General features: G+C 35.0%; 1 protein-coding gene across 8 annotated transcripts in view; it reads right to left on the bottom strand.

The window, feature by feature from the left end:
• Positions 1–10,665: 10,665 nt before the first annotated feature.
• The window catches only part of MIOS (meiosis regulator for oocyte development), a 111,762-nt gene continuing 100,148 nt past the window's right edge, over positions 10,666–22,279 (bottom strand). For 6 of the 8 annotated variants that reach the window (XM_032643471.1, XM_032643469.1, XM_032643468.1 and 3 more), the window contains 2 exons: positions 17,930–18,059; positions 16,548–16,778 (listed from right to left, as the gene is read on the bottom strand). In XM_032643471.1, coding sequence (XP_032499362.1) covers positions 16,682–16,778; positions 17,930–18,059 — 227 coding nt within the window. In that variant the 3' untranslated portion in view covers positions 16,548–16,681. Of the gene's footprint in view, positions 11,106–12,511; positions 12,692–15,520; positions 16,779–17,929; positions 18,060–22,279 lie in introns of those variants that run through there. The other 2 variants (XR_004351475.1, XM_032643472.1) reach the window with 2 other exon arrangements.

The following is a 22,279-nucleotide window of genomic DNA, read 5'->3' as shown; positions in this document are numbered from 1 at the left end:
TTTGTTTTTTGGTTTGGTTGCTCTCTTCTTTCTTTCTTTTTTATTACATTTTATTTTTTTATTTTTAGTAATTCCTTTTTTAAAATTTTAATAACTTTATTTTATTTTATTCATTCTTTCTTTCTTTCTTTTTTTCTCCCTTTTCTTCTGAGCCGTGTGGCTGACAGGGTCTTGGTGTCAGGCCTGTGCCTCTGAGATGGGAGAGCCGAGTTCAGGACATTGGTCCACCAGAGACCTCCCAGCTCCACGTAATATCAAACAATGAAAGCCCTCCCAGAGATCTCTATCTCAACGCTAAGACCCACTCCACTCAAGGACCAGCAAGCTACAGTGCTGGACACCCTATGCAAATAATTAGCAAGACAGGAACACAACCCCACCCATTAGCAGAGAGGCTGCCTAAAATCATAATAAGGTCACAGACACCCCAAAACAAATCACCGGACACGGTCTGGTGCACCAGAAAGACAAGATCCAACCTCATCCACCAGAACACAGGCAGCAGTTGCCTCCACCAGGAAACCTACACAACCCACTGAACCAACCTTACCCACTGGGGGCAGACACCAAAAACAATGGGTACTACGAACCTGCACCCTGCAAAAAGGAGATCCCAAACACAGTAAGTTAAGCAAAATGAGAAGACAGAGAAACATACAGCAAATGAAGGAGGAAGGTAAAAACACACCAGACCAAACAAATGAGGAGGAAATAGGCAGTCTACCTGAAAAAGAATTGAGAGTAATGATAGTAAAGATGATCCAAAATCTTGGAAATAGAATGGAGAAAATACAAGACATATTTAACAAGGACCTAGAATAACTACAGAGCAAACAAACAATGATGAACAACACAATAAACGTAATTAAAAATTCTCCAGAAGGAATCAATAGCAAAATAAATGAGGCAGAAGAACGGATAAGTGACCTGGAAGACAAAATAGTGGAAATAACTACTGCAGAGCAGAATAAAAAAAAAGAATGAAAACAATTGATGACAGTCACAGGGACCTCTGGGACAACATTAAACACACCAACATTCGAATTATAGGGATCCCAGAAGAAGATGAGAAAAAGAAAGGGACTGAGAAAATATACGAAGAGATTATAGTTGAAAACTTCCCTAATATGGGAAAGGAAATAGTCAATCAAGTCCAGGAAGCACAGAGAGTCCCATACAGGATAAATCTAAGGAGAAACATGCCAAGACACATATTAAACAAACTATCAAAAATTAAATACAAAGAAAACATATTAAAAACAGCAAGGGAAAAACAACAAATAACACACAAGGGAATCCCCATAAGGTTAACAGCTGATCTTTCAGCAGAAACTCTGCAAGCCAGAAGGCAGTGGCAGGACATATTTAAAGGGATGAAAGGGAAAAACCTACAACCAAGATTACTCTACCCACCAAGGATCTCATTCAGATTCGACACGGAAATTAAAACCTTTAGGGACAAGCAAAAGCTAACAGAATTCAGCACCACTAAACCAGCTTTACAACAAATGTTAAAGGAACTTCTCTAGGCAGGAAACACAAGAGAAGGAAAAGACCTACAATAAAAAACCCAAAACGATTAAGAAAGTGGTAATAGGAACATACATATCGATAACAACCTTAAATGTAAATGGATTGAATGCTCAACCAAAAGACACAGATTAGATGAATCGATACAAAAACAAGACCTGTATATATGCTGTCTACAGGAGACCCACTTCAGTCCTAGGGACACATACAGAATGAAAGTGAGGGGATGGAAAAAGATAATCCATGCACATGGAAATCCAAAGAAAGCTGGAGTAGCAATTCTCATATCAGACAAAATAGACTTTAAAATAAAGACTATTACAAGAGACAAGAAGGACACTACATAATGATCAAGTGATCGATCCAAGAAGAAGATATAACAATTGTAAATATTTAGGCACCCAACATAGGAACACCTCAATACATAAGGCAAATACTAACAGCCATAAAGGGGAAATCGACAGTAGCACAATCATAGTAGGGGATTTTAATACCCCATTTTTCACCAATGAACAGATCATCCAAAATGAAAATAAATAAGGAAACACAAGCTTTAAATGATACATTAAACAAGATGGACCTAATTGATATTTATAGGACATTCCATCCAAGAACAACAGAATACACTTTCTTCTCAAGAGCTCATGGAACATTCTCCAGGATAGATCATACTTGAGCCATAAATCAAGCCTTGGTAAATTCAAGAAAATTGAAATCCTATCAAGTATCTTTTCCGACCACAACACCATGAGACTAGATATCAATTACAGGAAAAAAATCTGTAAAAACTACAAACACATGGAGGCTAAACAATACACTACTTAATAACGAAGTGATCACTGAAGAAATCAAAGAGGAAATCAAAAATTACCTAGAGACAAATTACAATGAAAACACAATGATTCAAAACCTATGGGATGCAACAAAAGCAGTTCTAAGAGGGAAGTTTATAGCAATACAATCCTACCTCAAGAAACAAGAAACATCTCAAATAAACAACCTAATCTTACACCTAAAACAATCAGAGAAAGAAGAACAAAAAAACCAAAAAAATTAGCAGAAGGAAAGAAATCATAAAGATCAGATCAGAAATGAATGAAAAAGAAATGAAGGAAACAATAGCAAAAAAGATCAATAAAACTAAAAGCTGGTACTTTTAGTACCAGCTAAATTGATAAACCTACAGCCAGACGCATGAAGAAAAAAGGAGAAGATTCAAATCAATAGAATTAGAAATGAAAAAGGACAAGTGACAACTGACACTGCAGAAATACAAAGGATCACGAGAGATTACTACAAGCAACTCTATGCCAATAAAATGGACAACGTGGAAGAAATGGACAAATTCTTAGAAATGCACAACCTTCTGCGACTGAACCAGGAAGAAATAGAAAATACGAACAGACCAATCACAAGCAGTGAAATTGAAAATGTGATTAAAAACCTTCCCACAAACAAAAGTCCAGGACCATATGGCTTCACAGGCAAATTCTATCAAACATTTATAGAAGAGTTAACACCTATCCTTCCCAAACTCTTCCAAAATATAGCAGAGGGAGGAACACTCCCCAACTCATTTAACGAGGCCAACACCCTGCTACCAAAACCAGACAAAGATGTCACAAAGAAAGAAAACTACAGGCCAATATCACTGATGAACATAGATGCGATAATCCTCAACAAAATACTAGCAAACAGAATCCAACAGCACATTTAAAGGATCATACACCAGGATCAAGTGGGGTGTATCCCAGGAATGCAAGGATTCTTCAATATATGCAAATCAATCAATGTGATAAACCATATTAACAAACTGAAGGAGAAAAACCATATGATCATCTCAATAGATGCAGAAAAATCTTTCAATACCCATTCATGATAAAAAACCCTCCAGAAAGTAGGCATAGAGGGAACTTACCTCAACATAATGAAGGCCATATATGACAAACCCACAGCCAATATCGTTCCCAATGGTGAAAAACTGAAACCATTTCCTCTAAGTTCAGGAACAAGACAAGGTTGCCCACTCTCACCACTATTATTCAATATAGTTTTGGAAGTTTTAGCCACAGCAAACAGAGATGAAAAAGAAATAAAAGGAAACCAAATCAGAAAAGAAGAAGTAAAGCAGTCACTGTTTGCAGATGACATGATACTATACATAGAGAATCCTAAAGATGACACTAGAAAACTACTAGAGCTAATCAATGAATTTGGTAAAGTAGCAGGATACAAAATTAATGCACAGAAATCTCTTGCATTCCTATACACTAATGTAGAAAAACCTGAAAGGGAAATTAAGGAAACACTCCCATTTACCATTGCAACAAAAAGAATAAAATACCTAGGAATAAACCTACCTAAGGAGACAAAAGAGCTGTATGCAGAAAACTAGAAGACAGTGATGAAAGAAATTAAAGATGATACAAACAGATGGAGAGATATACCATGTTCTTGGATTGGAAGAATCAACATTGTGAAAATGACTCTACTACCCAAAGCAATCTACAGATTCAGTGCAATCCCTATCAAACTACCAATGGCATATTTCACAGAATTAGAACAAAAAATTTCACAGTTTGTATGGAAACACAAAAGACCCCAAACTGCCAAAGCAATCTTGAGAAAGAAAAACAGACTTGGAGGAATCAGGCTCCCTGACTTCAGACTATACTACAAAGTGACAGTAATCAAGACAGTATGGTACTGGCACAAAAACAGAAATATAGATCAATGGAAAAGGATAGAAAGCCCAAAGATAAACCCACGCACATACGGTCACCTTATCTTTGATAAAGGAGGCAAGAATATACTATGGAGAAAAGACAGCCTCTTCAATAAGTGGTGCTGGGAAAACTGGACAGCTATATGTAAACGAATGAAATTAGAACCCTCCCTAACACCTTACACAAAAATAAACTCAAAATGGATCAAAGACCTAAATGTAAGGCCAGACACTATCAAACTCTTAGAGGAAAACATAGGCAGAACACTCTATGACATAAATCACAGCAAGATCCTTTTTGACCCACCTCCTAGAGAAATGGAAATAAAAACAAAAATAAACAAATGGGACCTAATGAAACTTAAAAGTTTTTGCAGAGCAAAGGAAACCATAAATTAGATGAAAAGACAACCCTCAGAATGGGAAAAAGTATTTTCAAATAAAGCAACTGACAATTAAAGGATTTAATTGTCAAAGCAATTAAAAGGATTAATCTCCAAAATTTACAAGCAGCTCATGCTGCTCAATAGCAAAAAACCAAACAACCCAATCCAAAAATGGGTGGAAGATCTAAATAGACATTTCTCCAAAGAAGATATACAGACTGCCAACAAACACATGAAAGAATGCTCAACATCACTAATCATTAGAGAAATGCAAATCAAAACTACAATGAGGTATCACCTCACACCAGTCACAATGGCCATGATCAAAAAAATCTACAAACATTAAATGCTGGAGAGAGTTGGAGCAAAGGGAACCCTCTTGCACTGTTGGTGGCTACATAAATTGATACAACCACTATGCAGAACAGTATGGAGGTTCCTTTAAAAACTAAAAATAGATCTACCATATGACCCAGCAATCCCACTACTGGGCATATACCCTGAGAAAACCATAATTCCGAAACAGACATGTACCACAATGTTCACTGCAGCTCTGTTTACAATAGCCAAGATATGGAAGCAACCTAAGTGTTCATCAACAGATGAATGGATAAAGAAGATGTGGCACATATATACAATGGAATATTACTCAGCCATTAAAAGAAATGCAATTGAGTTATTTGTAGTGAGATGGATGGACCTAGAGTCTGTCATACAGAGTGAAGTAAGTCAGAAAAAGAAAAACAAATACTGTATGCTAACACATATATATGAAATCTAAAAAGAAAAAAAAAAGGTTCTGAAGAACGTAGAGGCAGGACGGGAATAAAGATGCAGACATAGAGAATGGACTTGAGGACATGGGGAGGGGGAAGGGTAAGCTGGCATGAAGTGAGAGAGTGGCATGGATTTATGTACACTACCAAATGTAAAACAGATAGCTAGCGGGGAGCAGCCACATAGCACAGGGAGATCAGCTCGGTGCTTTGTGACCACCTAGAGGGGTGGGATTAGGAGGGTGGGAGGGAGACGCAAGAGGGAGGAGATATGGGAATATATGTATTTGTATAGTTGATTCACTTTGTTATAAAGCAGAAACTAAAACACCATTGTAAATCAATTATACTCCAATAAAGATGTTAAAAAAAAACCCACTATACCTAAGGTAACTTAAACAAAAATAATACTTCTTTGTTTAATGTGTGATTTGAGGTTGATTCTTTCAGTGCTTATTTAAAGAAAAAATAGGCCTAAGAAAAGGGCGGGGGGCAAATAAAAATTTGTAAATTTCATCTACAATAATTGGTAAAAGACACCAGTTACGTATACATCTATGATTCCTTAATCAAAGGGATAGAAAGGATTATAAGCACAATATGCTTCTAGGTATGACTCCCTACAAAGTCTGGAATCCATGACATTTGGCTTCTATCATTTTTACAATAGAATCTAGAGATAAGTAGTCTGATAAACTGTCTCACTGGAAATGAGGTTAGGAAACTGCAGAGATTTGGGAAAATAAAGTAATGCATAAAGAGAGCCATTTGCAGCAACAGAACACTGAGGGATTTATATAAAAAAAATTTCAGAAATGAATTATTTGGATTGATGCATTTGAACTTTAAAATTTTTTGAGTTAAAATCATTAAATCAATGACATTTAGAAACAGTCATGCTGCCTTCTGTGTTCTCAACAGATTCTAAATTCAGCTACATGTGTGTGTCTTGTGATCACAAGATCTGGTTACAAATAGCAATAATTGTTACAAAGCAAATTACATGGTGGCACAGGGAAACACTCCCCCTTCCAGCAGAGAGGAAAGTGGTTACCTCACTTATATAGCCTGAACGTTATATAATGAAGATTACAGACTTTAAGATTTCAATAAACAATGTATGCTAAAACAGAAAAACTATTTGATGAAAATTAAAAAGATTGCTTTATTTAGTAAAGAACTTCTAGAGCACTGATGAGAAATATTTAAGTGTTTATTGGCTACGGAAACTGCTGTTACTAGGAAACAAATTTATTCATTTCCACTCATAAGCATGCGGGCATGCAAATAAGAGTTTTATTCAAATAAGGCTTGAATATATTACAACATATTACAATATACATCGCAAAATAATATTGTATAACAAACACTGTACAACATTTATACAATATTATTTATATACAATGTATATTTATGTATTATATATATAATTGTAACAATATACTACAATTATATATACCATATATTACAACTTGGAAATAGGTAATTTCTACTTAGATAGACTCAGTATACAGACAAAAATGACTCATGAAATACTTAAAATCATGAATTGTTAGAGTTTTAACCCCCACACATTTTAGTAAAAAATGGTCAGGGCATACCAAATTTTAGGGCTAAAAATGGCAAACAGATGAATGCTGACTAGTTGGTAGTTGCTGCCTCCAATACAATGCAGAAAAAGGTTCTGAGAAAAAGAGCGTAATTGATCAGCAACTTGTGTCGAGGGTAAAGAGGGGCATAGTCACTCGCTCATCTCCAGATCGAGCACATCTTAGATCGAGCACATCTTAGCCTAACCTGTTCATCTCACGGTGACTGAAAAGAGTCATTTGTCATTGGGGAATTTTAACATATAAAGGAAGTTTGTTATTGGGCCACTTGTAGAATTCGCGTTTCCACGTTTTGTTTTGTTTGGTTTGGTTTGGTTTTTCCCATATCACAACAATGTTCCCTCTTACTGAAATCATATTCTGCCCACTTTCCAGAATACAAGTCTCAGTTATTTATATCACTGTTGGGTAAACATGTCCTCTACTTAGCAGTACTCAAAGCCGCCTCTTCTAGTTTCTTAAAATATACACATACCAGAAAAAAGATGAAAACTAACAATGCCATCACCCACAGCCTCACTACTAGAATCTGGAAAGAATCTTAATCAATATAGGGCAGAAGCAGCTGGACTGAGAAAAACCTACGATGGTTCCATTTCACTGTACAACCAGTCTCAGCTCTGAAGAAAATGCACATGCACTTTGACCAATATAATTTCAGGTAGTTGTCTTAATTCAGAAGTAGATTAAACAGTTGGTCTCATGAAATTCAGAAGAGAGCAGAGAGGAAAAAATGGGAAAATATAAGAGGAATGGACAAAAGAGTCACATGCTGGAACACAAAAGTAACTGAGGGGAAGTTTAAGTTCAGTAATATTGACAACTCTCAGGCAGTTATCCCAGGAGCAGAAAGAGATGCTAAAATAGAGGTTCTAAGTTCCAGTTATTTTCCTTGAGTATATCACTTTACCAAAACTACAATCTATCACTTTTTTCTAGGCCTATGCAGACCCTCATTCTCCACCATCTGTTTTAGAAATGCAGCCCATATCACCAAGACATCTAAATTGTGATGTTCTTATCTCCTCATTCTCACATCTGCTTGCTGAAAAATTAGAAAAGTTTCATTTCACTGTATCTGAGTATCATTTGTCAATCTCAATCCTCCAACTACTTTCCTTTCTGGACTAATTCTGGCCTTTCAAAAATGTGTTTACCCCTTTACTTTTTCTCTAAAGGCAATGATTTGGCAAGTTTACTGTTCATCATTGCATGCAAGTTGTGTAATTTCATAAATGTATTTCATATACATGACAGTGATTAATAAAGAGAGTGGGAAGTTTGGAAATCTTAGAGGGTTGTACTCAAAACAAGAACAACTCAACTTCTATGCCTTCCATCCTTCTTTCCTCAACCTAAGGTTTTATGATGGTAGCTAATCAGCAAAAACAAAACAACCTTACCAGGTGCGACAGAGTGACTCAGAAGGGATTATTTTATGTAATTTTTAATGCCATAAATTAGTTCGTTTATTTAAATGCTAATCTATTGTCCTAGCATAACCCTCCCATGGCAGAATCAATTTCAGTAATGATGCTGATGGCTGCAATATGACCAACTGAAGCCTCTGTACCACTAGGTACAAAAGGAGTGGAGATGATAGACAACTCATTAATCATTTATCCCACAGATGAAAGTGTTCAGTTGCTGATGGGGTACTGTAGGTGAATGCTGTCAAAATGAGAAATATCAATTGTCAGGCCTCGTGCATAATAACGGTAGAGCTATTTTTAAGCTTCTCTGAAAATTACAATTATGCTCTTTTTCTCTACAGTTCCCTCACATACGCTTGGCAGTTTTGTTCTATGAGAATCCATTCTCATTCTGCTCAGATGTCTGTGCTTGAGAAAATATATACTCCTCAAAACTGAACATAAGATATTTGAAAAGTTATTTAGAAATCAGTAGAATTTCACATATTGGGAGTGAACTCTTAAAGAATTGAGAAGCAAAAGAGGCAAACCAGGAAAGGTACTGAATAACTTTTTGGTTCATTTTCCCCCATAGGATATGTTTTATCAGCAGCGAGGACAATATACATTTTTAATTTCTCAGATCCCTAGAGGAACAGATATATTCTATAATTCATACATTTTCTGTAGAGATAACAGAATTTAATGAAATAGACTTAAAAAATTTTTTGTTCACCAAATTAGGTGAACAATGTTACCAAAAGAAATGACCTTGAGAATCTGCCCCAGCTTATCTCCAATTTTTTTTTTTTTTTTCTTTGCGGTACGTGGGCCTCTCACCGTTGTGGCCTCTCCCGTCGCGGAGCACAGGCTCCGGACGCGCAGGCCCAGCGGCCATGGCTCACGGGCCCAGCTGCTCCGCAGCACGCGGGATCCTCCCGGACCGGGGCACGAACCCACATCCCCCTCATCGGCAGGCGGACTCCCAACCACTGTGCCACCAGGGAAGCCCTCCAATTTGTTTAATGCTTCCAGTGGAAAATAATGTTCCTGGACTGGAGGAGTATTCTCTTCTGGAAGCCAGCAGTATCTTACCATTCACTTAGAGTTATACTCACTTTTCCAGAAAGAATTTAATGTATTTCAGAAATCTATCTATCTTTAAAAACTGGTGCATTCGTCCTAAGAGTCACAACTGATCCTACATTCCATTTTTGAGGAATGGAAGGAGGTCAGATTTAAGATGAGAAAACTTATTAACTTCCCCACATTTATCAAGTTGCTGAGTATTTTGCTCCATAAATTATACATCTTCATCTATTTGGAGAACATTTATTTATGTGCCATAAAGCTACACACACATAGTTGTACAAATATTAAGTATACCTGCTTAATGAATAATACAAATTTCCAAATTACTGGGGAAAGTACTTTTTCTTTGACATAACTGATATATGTAGCACAGGAACTTTGTGCCATTCAAATTTTTACTATAATCAGCTATCAGATTACTGGATGCTAAAAAGGATATTTCATTTTACCTACCACATGTCTGGCAGTAGCAACTTCTTGAACTGTCACCAGCAAAGTATATGGCTGCAATATAATAAAATGTGGACAAACATGAATTTTGACATTTGCTCTTTCAAACTCCAGGCTTTCTTGCATACATGTCCCTCACACCCTGGCTCACCCTCCCTCCCCATGTACATACGTATGTATACATATAAGTGGAGCTAATATTCTTTAAGTTAAAAGATGTAAGATCAAATCATTTGCATGATTTCTTACGAAAATGCCTGTTTCAAGTTTATGATACATTAATCCCTTCAAATGCTCTTCCAGACTACTCTTGTCTTTATATTTTAAGAGCCCAACTAATTAGATTCCTATATCTTAATTTCCAGTTATGAAATTAAGGCAACATGCTTTTCATAAACTGAATGGTGGAAGGACTGTATGCACTGAATTACTATTATTGCTGCTGTTTCTGACATTACATAAATTATCCTTTAATCCTGAAGTTACCTTCTTAGCAAAGCCTTTCAAAACACTGTATTATTAATAGTAGATCAGTAAGAAAATTACATTTTTTAAATTAATTTTTATTGGAGTACAGTTGCTTTACAATGATGTTAGAAAATTACACTTCTGAAAAATGTAATGGGCAACCTCTACTTCCTCAAATTATTTCTAATTAGAAAATAATTTTTGAAAGTCCAAAATTAGAAAATTAAATAAAGTGACATTTTTTTTTGGCTGCAGAAAGAGACAAGATGCTATGATACTCTTTCCAGCAATTATAAATATTAATCTGAGTGAATTTCAGTCTGAAAACAATGCTCATGTCTACCTCTTCCATTAGATATTACAGCTCCTCCAAGGCAAAGATGGTGCCATCAATCCTTTGAAATCATAACCTTAAATGTCTGGCGCATGTAGGCACGCTAATGCTTCGTTCTTTGATGGAAGCATGGACATGCAGGCATGTTCAGAATCCATCACTTAAACATAAGTAGCTTGTTAAATTATTGGAAATGAGTTGAGTAAAATGCACTCTACACTGCATTGGACAATAATTAACTAAATTCTAAACACAGAGGACAGGTGTCCTGCCACAGGCCCAGAGCCAAAACAGAGGAGTCAGAAAATATCCTGAGGAACATCTAGGAGAGAGAAGATTGAAACAAAGTCATTAATTATGTAATACTACCTCAGGAATATCAGAACTATTTTATAGATCCATTTCCCAGTGTGTTAAATGGAGAACAAAATGTACTGTTTCCAAATATGACAAAAGAGACAATTAAGAGAAAGAACCACATCTGTTTATTATTCTTATATATTACTGTAGAATATGAAATCTAGAAAAATGCTTTCCAAATAATTAAATCTCAGTAATCATTTTCATAATACCTTATAGCAAGTTTCTTCACCTCATAATAATTTGATTGTTCATTATAGTAAGAACAAGATAACAGGTCATGGGTAACTTTTATAAAAGCCACTAACGTGTGTGTGATATGCATATTCATTTATTTATACATTCATCATTATTGTAGAAAAACTAGAAGATGCAGATAAGAAAAATGCCACTTAAAATTCTATTCTTGGGCTTCCCTGGTGGCGCAGTGGTTGAGAATCTGCCTGCCAATGCAGGGGACACGGGTTCGAGACCTGGTCTGGGAAGATCCCACATGCCGCGGAGCAACTAGGCCCATGAGCCACAATTACTGAGCTTGCGCGTCTGGAGCCTGTGCTTCGCAACAAGAGAGGCCGTGATAGTGAGAGGCCCGCGCACCGCGATTAAGAGGGGCCCCCACTTGCCGCAACTAGAGAAAGCCCTCGCACAGAAACGAAGACCCAACACAGCCATAAATAAATAAAATTTAAAAAAATATTCTATTCTTGAAAGATGGCCACTGCTAAAATTTTATATTCTCCAATAGTGTTCCATACAAATATATTCTATATATACTATCCTATAACTTGCCTTTCCCTCCATTTATAAATATATCATGAATCGTCCTTTGTCAATAAAAATACCCATACTATTTGAATAGTTAGTATTCCATTGTATGTATGTGACAATTTTACTCTTATATTGAACATTTAGGCTTCCAAGTTATTAAAAAAATACTGTGATAACCATTTCATAGAAACATACACCTTTGTGTACTTATCCAATTAATCCCTCAGGAAATATTTCCAATATACTATGTCAAAGGGTATGAAGCTTTTTAAGGCTTTTGATACATATTACTCACTGTCCTCAGGAACACTTGTACTAATAACATACTCTCACAAGTTGTTATTTGAGAATGTTCCTTTCCCATATCCATGAAAATACGTATTATTCAATTTACACAGGCAAGTGAACAGTATCCTGCTGTCATTTTAATCAGCATTACTTTATTACCAATTTAACATTTATCTATGTTTGTTGGCCATTTTATTTTGGCTGTACAAGTCCTTGATCAATATTATCCATTGGTTGTGTCTTTTCCTTATGGGTTTCAGAACGTTCTTTGTGAATTAAGGGTATTAAATTTGTATGCATATTGTAGCTTACCGGTTTGCTTGCCTTTTAACTCTTTATGGTATTTTTGCCATACCAAACTTTAAAGACTTGGAAGAGAAGCAAGGGTGTGCCTCCATCCACTTTCCTCTTCTGCACTGCTATGTGCAGAACCAATGGTAACCAGTTGATCCTTGTTTTATTCCTATTATTTCCCCACTGCGTTGATGCTGGCTGTTTGAGACAGACAGTAAAATAGAAGGGGAAAAAAATGAAGGAAAAACATTTCCTTTTCATGATAAAAGCTAAATCTAAAGAACAAATCAGGAATCAATTTTTGGATTTTATCTACTGCTTTTTACATCCAAAGAGCCACTGACATGTTTTTTTTCTCTTTTGGTGTATTAATACTAAATATAATAAACCCTCAATTGTCATAGTGAATTATTCTCCTATACACAGCCCATAAAGTAGGACATTAAAAGTACAGATTGGGAAGTCAGACTACTGGAGTCTAAGTCTTGGCTCTGCTATTTATTAGCTGTATAACCCAGGACAAGTGACCTAATGTCCCTATGCCTTAATTGCCTCATGTATAGAATGGGAGCAGTAATAGTGTATCTGCCTCACAGGGCTACCGTGAGGATTAAATAGGATAATGTGCATGGTACCTGGCAAATAAAAAGCACCAACAGTAACTACTGTTCTCAGTAATATACTGTTGGATTAGACATTGACTTTACTTATGAATTTATCATGAATATTCCTAAATGAAATCAGTTCTTTGTTTTGGCAATCTATGTTAATCTGATACCTGGATTACACTATCTTTTAAAAACATTTCGGGAACTTTCCTTCTGTCTATATACTCTAGTAAAAAATTAATACTTTATAAAGATTAATATTTTCATAAAGTGCTTTCTATAATCAGTAAAGAAACCTACAAAATTTTCGAGTAGGAGGGAAGAATAGGCAGATGATGTAATGGGAGAGTAGTGACTAGATGAGCAGTTGTCCAGCTAGCCCCATCTCTGCCATGGCCATGGGGGTCACAGGCCCTCTATACGAGGATGTTGAACTAACACCCAAAATGCCTCTCCCCTCTCTCTGACGCCTCTGAGCAGATGTTAGACGTGTACAACTACTTGGTGCCCACTTGTTTTAACTACAGCTATCCCGAAGGAGAACAAACCTCACAGTGTACTTCCTTTTTTATTATCACCATCCCCCCAATATTTTTACTTAAATGAACATCAAGTGTAACAGAATGGCAGAAAAGATTTTACTGGGAAAATACTGGATATTTTCTCCTATGAAGGCCAGGACTTAAGAGTTGAATATAGATATGAAAACCTCAAATTTTCAATGGCTACTGGTCAACTGTCCAGATTTACCAAAATTTTAATTTTCATCCCTGGGTTCACTCTTGTATCACATTAAAATCCTAGGTGGTCGTTCAGAGGACTTCTTCATACAGCAGAAATATTCTAAATACAGGATAAACAAAAGTAGCTAAGTTCTATCTCAAAAGAAAGTGCCATAATTTATCCAGATTTGGAAAAACAAGCTCTTGGGAAATTTTCACTACTGAGACAAATGTAAATGTACATACTTTGTTTAAATTATACCATATTCAATTAAAAAGTACTGACACATGAGTAACCAATAAAGATTAGGTAACAATGACTGTTAAGCACTACCTTTTACAGAGCATTATGCGACGGATATGACACTTCATGTTTATTTCATCACCTAACATGCCCAATCACCCTATGAGGTAGGAATTTCTATACCTTTTAATATATTAGGAAATTGAAGCTCAAAAAGGTCAAGCCACTTGGCCAAGATACTGGGACTAGGATTATAATTTAAATTTCAAAACCCATACTTTGAATATCTGCAGTCAAATGAGTGACTGAAATTACATCCAGCCATGCAATTAAATGCAGGACTATTTGTTTCTCACTCTAATACTTACTGGGTGTAGCACTGACAATGGAAAGATACTTTTTAAATATACCATTTTAATGAATAATAACCATTCTGGAAAGCTGAAAAACAGAGTCTACAAAAAAGTTACTTCTAAGACTAAGAATCAAATTTGCCATCAAAATAACTACTATTTTATTATTTTATTGGATTATTTGCAGAGTCGTCATAGATAATTTCTAGATTAGACATGTTGACTTCAATCCATTTTTATTCAATTTAAAAAAATAATAAAACACTTTTATTAAACACTTCTATTGAACATGTTTAGGTAAAATATCTCATTGAGTTTATAAACCCAAATATTAGTGACCGAGTAATAAAAATGAAAAAATTAGTCTATTTTCATGTTCCACATACAATAAAATGCAAAACAAGCATAATAGACATCTTATATGAATATTTGGGTTTCACAGAAAATATTAGAATGCTGACACAGGCATAAACAGTTATTCTTAAAAATGTCATCCTGTGATTACAAGCAGATTATATAATAGACTTTATGCTTATGTCTTATATTGTACTTCCAAAAATTATTTTAGATATAACCCTATTCTAAACATCAATTCAAAAATTTACCTTACTTTAGCTAAGGAGAAATGAAAATGTATATAACAGTTTGACACTAAAGCTGACTTTTCATATTTTGGACAGAGCAAATTTGAAAGAAACACTTCAACTGAAGCAACTTTAAAGGTAAAGGTTATGTTTTAGTAAAATGAAATCAGTAAGATTTACTTAGAAGACTGGAAAAAGTCCCCTTAATAACTATCTTTGTTTAAAAAAAAAAAAAAGATTGTAACTATTCCCAGTTCTTTCTTTTAAACAAAAGATTGTCATCTAGGTGAGATGTTTAGAGTAGATATGCAATGTTTTCCTAGAAAAGAGACTTTTGTAATAGATCTCAAAGTAAAAAATAAATTTAATCCACCTTCGTTCAGGATTGAAGTCATACCTCAAATTAATCTAACAGATCTTAGTTTCACCAGGTAAAATTGCTAACGTGAAAGCTTCTAAAATTCTTGTTTAAGATATTTCTTTCTTCAAAATCTTTAAGATAATTTTTAGGCTTACTTTTTATTTTTCTATAAGTACAACTTCAACTATGAAATTCAGTTCAGTCCTCTGCATATGTCAGACGATGCTACAAATCTTTTGTATTTCTCTTCCAACTATCTAGCTGTGAAAAGGGAAAAAAAAAAATTTGAAAATAAAGTCCCTAAATTGGCCGAAATATACTTAAAGAAACTTACATTAAAGGTGAAATTATCTCCAAAGTGACTCTGGTTTCCCCAACATCTCCCAGTCTATCTTAGAAAAAACAGGATATTCTGCAAGAAGGAATCCGACAGTAGGACATAGTGACGTAGATTATGCTGAATGGTTGGTCACATATAGACTTGTACAGACTTTGTATTCAGCCAAATGCTTCCAGATGATGAGCATAAGATGATAAATTAATAGGGACAGAAATCTTTGAAGACAAATAAGGACATTGGAAAGCAAAAGGTTGAAAAGGAAAATTTGATACGTTTCCTTGAAATGGTGCATATTTTTCTCCTCAGAAGAGAAAAAGTTGTAAGATACATTCTTAATTTTGACTTTTCTTTGGAAGACAATAAATGTCTGTGCCAAAAGATTTCTTATCTTAAAATGAAAGTGTATGAGAGAAGAGACTCCTTAAAAAAATATATATCAATCATACCTTGATAAATAATTCTCCAGTGTAGGGTAGGGGGCTTTCTAATTCTAAAAGTAAAAATCCACAATTTAAATTTAATCTGGAAGGAATCTAAGCATGAGTAAGCTTAAACTACTGTCTGAATCACTGAATTGGTCATATTATTCTATTTTAAAAGTGTACGGATTTTACTGAAAGATAACCAATTGCAACATAAAAAGTATGGTTTCAAGGTCTGTTCTTGGTCACTCCAGAAACTCCGTTTGCACAGTGTTCATAATTTCAACAAAACCCTAAAAAGTTCTTTCCAAAATGAATTTTTCCAACCTACTGAACAGAATTCATGCCCACACTCTGATGTTCATTTCAGCAGCATTTGTCTCTGTGAAGTACATCAAAATCACTCAAACATCAAATTGGTGATTTGATAGAATGATTTATTTTCCCATTACAGGAAAGTCATGAGTGACTTGTTCTGAGGTATGTTTCTGAGCTATGAAGAACATCTATCAGAAAGCTCCACACTTGAAGGTTCCTCTTTAGGGGATAACATTTTATGGCTGGACAGTCTCTGCAGGTACCAGATTCCCTGTTGTATCCAACTGCATACATTTACACGTGCATGCAGACACAGGACACTCGGCATGATCCCTGAAAAATAGGTCAAGTCACAGTTAAACATCTAAATTACACATACATACATACATTTATATATATACCTATCAATATCTATAAGCAATTTTTCAAATGGCATTCGAAAATTACAGGAATTAAAACCCAAAGACAAAAAGCATTAAAAGCATTAAACTAGAAATGAGTGCCAACCTGAACATGGGGAGCAAGTTACTGAAAAATGAACAGCATTACTTTCTAAATATATAATAAGCTATCTCATTTACAGTTATGAATGTGACAGGGATGTGCTCAGAGTTTAAATTAAAGCCAATGTGACAAACTGGGTGTAAAAGTTATAGCACTGAAGAGTACAGGGCCACTGATACTACTCAAAGTAAAAGTTAAATATGGTCTTGAGTCTCCACTGTATGAAGTGCATACTTACTACATAACAAACTTATTTACAAGATAACTAATGTGGGAGTTTGACATGTATTCTATCATTGAATTCAGTTACATACTATATATTATATATGATAGGATATTCGGTCAGTCGTAAAAAACTGTAAATATATCCTTTCCTCAAGTAAAGTTAAATAATGCTTTTCAAATATTTAACCCATACATAATATTTAAACAATATCTTATACAAGTATTACTTTTATAGTTTAAGATTACATAGGCTAGTGATAGAAATGTTCACACCACCTTTGTTAACTTAAGTGACAGTATAAAAGAAATTCATCCTTTGGCTGTATAAACCTGAACTATTTAAAAGGCCATCTGCTTTATCTCCTCTAACTCCAAGCCTATTAAAGAAAGAATGGGGACTTCCCTGGTGGTGCAGGGGTTAAGAATCCGCCTGCTAATGCAGGGGACACAGGTTTGAGCCCTAATCCAGGAAGATCCCACATGCCGCGGAGCAACTAAGCCGTGCGCCACAACTACTGAGCCTGCGCTCTTGAGCTCGCGAGCCACAACTACTGAGCCCGTGTGCCACAACTACTGAAGCCTTCATGCCCTACAGCCTGCACACTGCAACAAGAGAAGCCACTGCAATGAGAAGCCCCTGCACTGCAACGAAGAGTAGCCCCCGCTCGCTGCAACTAGAGAAAGCCCGCGCACAGCAACGAGACCCAATGCAGCTAAAAGAATTAATTAGTTAAAAGAAGGAATGTGCTGATTACCTGAACCAACTAAGCATGTGTCCAGCATGCCCACCGTGTCTGCAATTGTGACACCATGTAAACCAGTTGTTAAACTGAGCTAATTTTTTGTCTTTGCTCAAGTCTACTTTTTCATCTGATTTGGAGCCTCCTATGGGTTAAAGACAGTGATCTTCATTAACTATATCATAATACTTTATTCAAAGTTTCTTAAAAGGTATTTCTAAAATTATGTCAAAATACAAATCACATATCATACTGAAACAGCAATTTTAATGCTAGAATCTAGTTTAGATTGAAAAATATACCAAATAACCAGTTTCCTTATATTTTTAATAGTCAATAATAAATGGAAAAATAGAAATTATCAAACCCACTTAGAAGCAATCTGAATGAACAATTTTAGAGAAACAATCAGTAGTTTAAAAAACTTCCCATAGGGGCTTCCCTGGTGGCGCAGTGGTTGAGAGTCCGCCTGCCGATGCAGGGGACACGGGTTCGTGCCCCGGTCCGGGAGGATCCCACGTGCCGCGGAGTGGCTGGGCCCGTGAGCCATGGCCGCTGAGCCTGCGCGTCCGGAGCCTGTGCCCCGCAACGGGAGAGGCCACAACAGTGAGAGGCCCGCATACCGCAAAAAAAAAAAAAAAAACTTCCCATAAAGAAAATACCAAGTCCAGTTTACAGGTGAGTTCTACCAAACACTGCAAGAACAGGTAATTTTCATCTACACAAACTTTTCCAAAGAATAGGAAAAAAGGGGCAATTTCCCAATGCACTTCATGAGGTGGGTACAGCTTTGCTAACAAAATCAGACAAAGCCAATATGAGAAAGATTATAGGCCAATCTTCCTCCTGAACAGACATAAAATCCTAAGTAAAACATTACCAAATAGTATGATTTAGCAATTCTACTTCTAGGAAAATGCACTGGAGAAACTTCTGTGTATGGTAAAAGGAGACATATGTATGAATGTTCATAGCAGCCCTGTTCATAACAGTAAAAATCTGGAAACCAAGTGTCCATCAATAGTAGAATAGAAAAATTTGTGTAGTCATAAATGGAATACAAAGCAGTAATTTAAAAAAGGAATAAATGACCACTACATTAATCAGCATAATTGAAACTAAAAAATAGAAGAAAAAACCCCAACTCCAATGTTGAGCAAAAAAGGCTTGTTGAAGGACATATGTGTATGACTCATTTACATAGAATTTAAAACACAGATGACAGTAAACGTGTTAAAAAAACTATACAGACAAGCAAGAGACGAAACTAACACACAATTTAGGACAGTAATGACCTTTGGGAAGAGCCCAAAGAGGTGGTATGAAGTAGGGAGAAACAATCCAAGGCACTAGTATAAACAATGCTATCTTAAAGCAGAGTAAAAGACTCACTGATGATTGATTTATCATTGTACACGATGTACACATATAGTACATTACTATACATTTGTTATTCACAAAAACTTGAAGAAAAATGTATTATTACACATGTACATTTATACATGTACATCTACACACAAATTTACATAACTTTTAGTGCTTGAAAAATGCTCATTCTATTAATTTTGGCCACCTTAATATGTTTTATTTTGTTCTAAAACAGCAAATCAAATTATTTTAAGATATATAATTAGAGATAAGAATAGAAAAATGAGTAAGTAAAAATATTAAGTTTAATTAAGCAATTGTGTACCTATTAAGACATAATGCTATGTTCAAAATTTCACCTGGGCCATTGCTGGTCACACTGTAATGACCGCAATTGTCTTGTAAACAATTATTTAAAATACCCATCTCTTTTTGCTAATGGTATGGAGATCAAAGGATGTGAAGGTGGTTCAAGAATTTAAGATGTACACACACTGAAATTCTTCCTAAAAGCTTCATAAAAACAATTAATAGTGAAAGAGAGAAAAAGAGAGAAGAGAAAAAGGAAATACAGACCTTTTAAATATAAGGTATTTTATACCTTTGTGTATAGTTCTCATTAGTAATTTTCACTTTGTTTTTGTAACTTCAAATACAAAGAGAAAACAGACTGAGTCCAGAACAAATTAATCCTTATGTTTCTGATGAAGCTGAAAATAACAGCTCTACCTCACTGCCATGTGAGAAGGCATTTTAAGATCAAACAGCTTTTAAATTTAAAAGATTTATAGTGAATTATGAAAAGTGCTATAGAATAGTTGAGGGTAACTAAAGTTTCACTTAGGCACTAACAACAACAATAATAATAAAAAAAAGAAGAGTAAGAAAGAAACGAATATATAATCTTAACTTTTAAAAATGTATCATACCTAGAAGTTAAGCTCTATAAGGACAGCGATTTTTATCTGTTTTGTTCACTGTAACATTTCTAGCACTTAGAAAAATAGCTACGAAACAAACACTGTTGAATAACGTTTATAATTTTTAATGCTAAATATTACTGTTTATAACATAAACATTATAATTATAAACTCAGTGAGACAGTTTCAATAGAGTTCCAATCCTGAAAGCACAAGTGACTGTAAAAATTTGTAACCCTCAGTTAAATAAGCTTATGGAAATTCTGGCCATTTGGATCACAAAGCATGATGGATGGATGCCATCTCTAATTGCAGGCAAAGCAACACAGAGGTTTGTATACCTAAATCTTTAAACTGCCATGAGCCAACATTTGATTCCTATCAGGTCCTATTTTATTCTGGAACTCAGATTTTTCTGATTTTACAGAATAAAAAAAGAAAATGCTTATTACTTTGTAATTAACTCAGCTCAGTAATGCCTTTAAAGATCAGATTCAGGCTCCCCTAATTTTCCTACACTGTTTCCTAGGCTCTGTCACACTGATGCACTTGGTAGTTCCCATACACTCCCTGTACTTATCAACTTCACTAATCTCTTTACCTTAGTTCATGCTTTGTACTCTTTGCCTACAACCTGGATAGGCTTCCCTAAAATCTTCACATATTTAAATCTATCAGACTTTAGAGGACCAACTTAAATGGCATCTTCTTTTTGAGGTTTTTCAGATATGCTTCAGATAGAAGCAATGTTACCCTCTTTCAAAATTCCTAACATTTTCTTTATATAATATCCCTTATTCACCTCAGAGAGCTAAATGCATTTCAGAATTTGGAATCTTTGGGGATGTTAGGAAAATAATGAGCAAATATTATATAACACCTGCAGGAAAAGTCTGAGGTACCATCTTGTAATTAAACACATTAGCATTTCTGCAGTGAAACATATGAATGTTCACAAGTAAACAAGAGAAATAAAAACTTTAATAACTTCACATCAATTCTGAACAGATTTTTTCTTTTGCCAAATGAGATTATTGTAAATTCATTTAAAAAAAAATTTTTGGCTTTTCAGATCTTTAGAGATTTTGGAATGACAGATAAAAGATTCTGGACTAGTATTTATTTTCTAGAACATATAATTTCTTATTTTACATTAGCTATCCATGCTCATTATACCATAAGCTCCACGAGGATCTTTGAGTCATCCTAGCACATCAGCCTTAACTTAGTGCATTAAACATGTACTCAAATCTATATAAAGAAATTATTTCTGAAGCAAATTTAGAAAAAAATTTTTGAAGCAAATATGAGAAAATGTTAAGACTTGATAAACCTGGGTGTTGAATATTCGTTAAATTAACAGTCTCTATAACAGAGAACTTAAAATGTTTTATGATTTAATTTTCTTCAAATTCCAGAAAATTGCTTTTATCTTTTCTTACCTATTTCAAAAATAGAAAAAACTGAAAAGCTAGTATCTAGCAAAAAGAAACAGCACTCTAGCCATTACAGCTTCCTGAGGCTTATGGTCCAAAAGACATATTAAGTTGAACTATTTCTATGCATCTCAGTTCACATAGAACTTATTTACACTATATTTTGCCTCCTTGTTCTTTCATTGTAGTAGATTTTTATTCCCAATTGTTATTTTCTATTTATTTTTATCAAGGACGTATAAAAGTGATCAACATGCAATGTTAAAAATGAAAAGCCTTGATTTAAAGCTTAAGTCAAAACTAACATGCGCATTTGAAAACATCACATATTGCATTTGTTAAAAAAAAGGCACTATGTTGAAAAATAACTTAATGATACTAGCAAATCTCTTTCACAGATGTTAATGTAACAATAAAACAGACTATTTACAAGAACCAGCTACAGAACAGAATTCCAGAATTTCACAACTAGAAGGGATCTCCCAGTCCAACACCTCATATGTAAGAGCACTAAAGTGACTCTCAAGGTCACCAACTAAATGTCACAGAACCAGAACTACAACAGGCATTCTAATACCATACTCAGTTCTTTATTCCTTATTCATTTACCAGTATGCCAGATATTCAAATGTTTTTCATTA

The sequence above is a fragment of the Phocoena sinus genome, chromosome 9 (assembly GCF_008692025.1).
Source record: "Phocoena sinus isolate mPhoSin1 chromosome 9, mPhoSin1.pri, whole genome shotgun sequence".
NCBI classification, from domain to species: domain Eukaryota; kingdom Metazoa; phylum Chordata; class Mammalia; order Artiodactyla; family Phocoenidae; genus Phocoena; species Phocoena sinus.
Note: the sequence above shows the minus strand (reverse complement) of the source record. Positions and strands in the feature narration are given on the sequence as shown.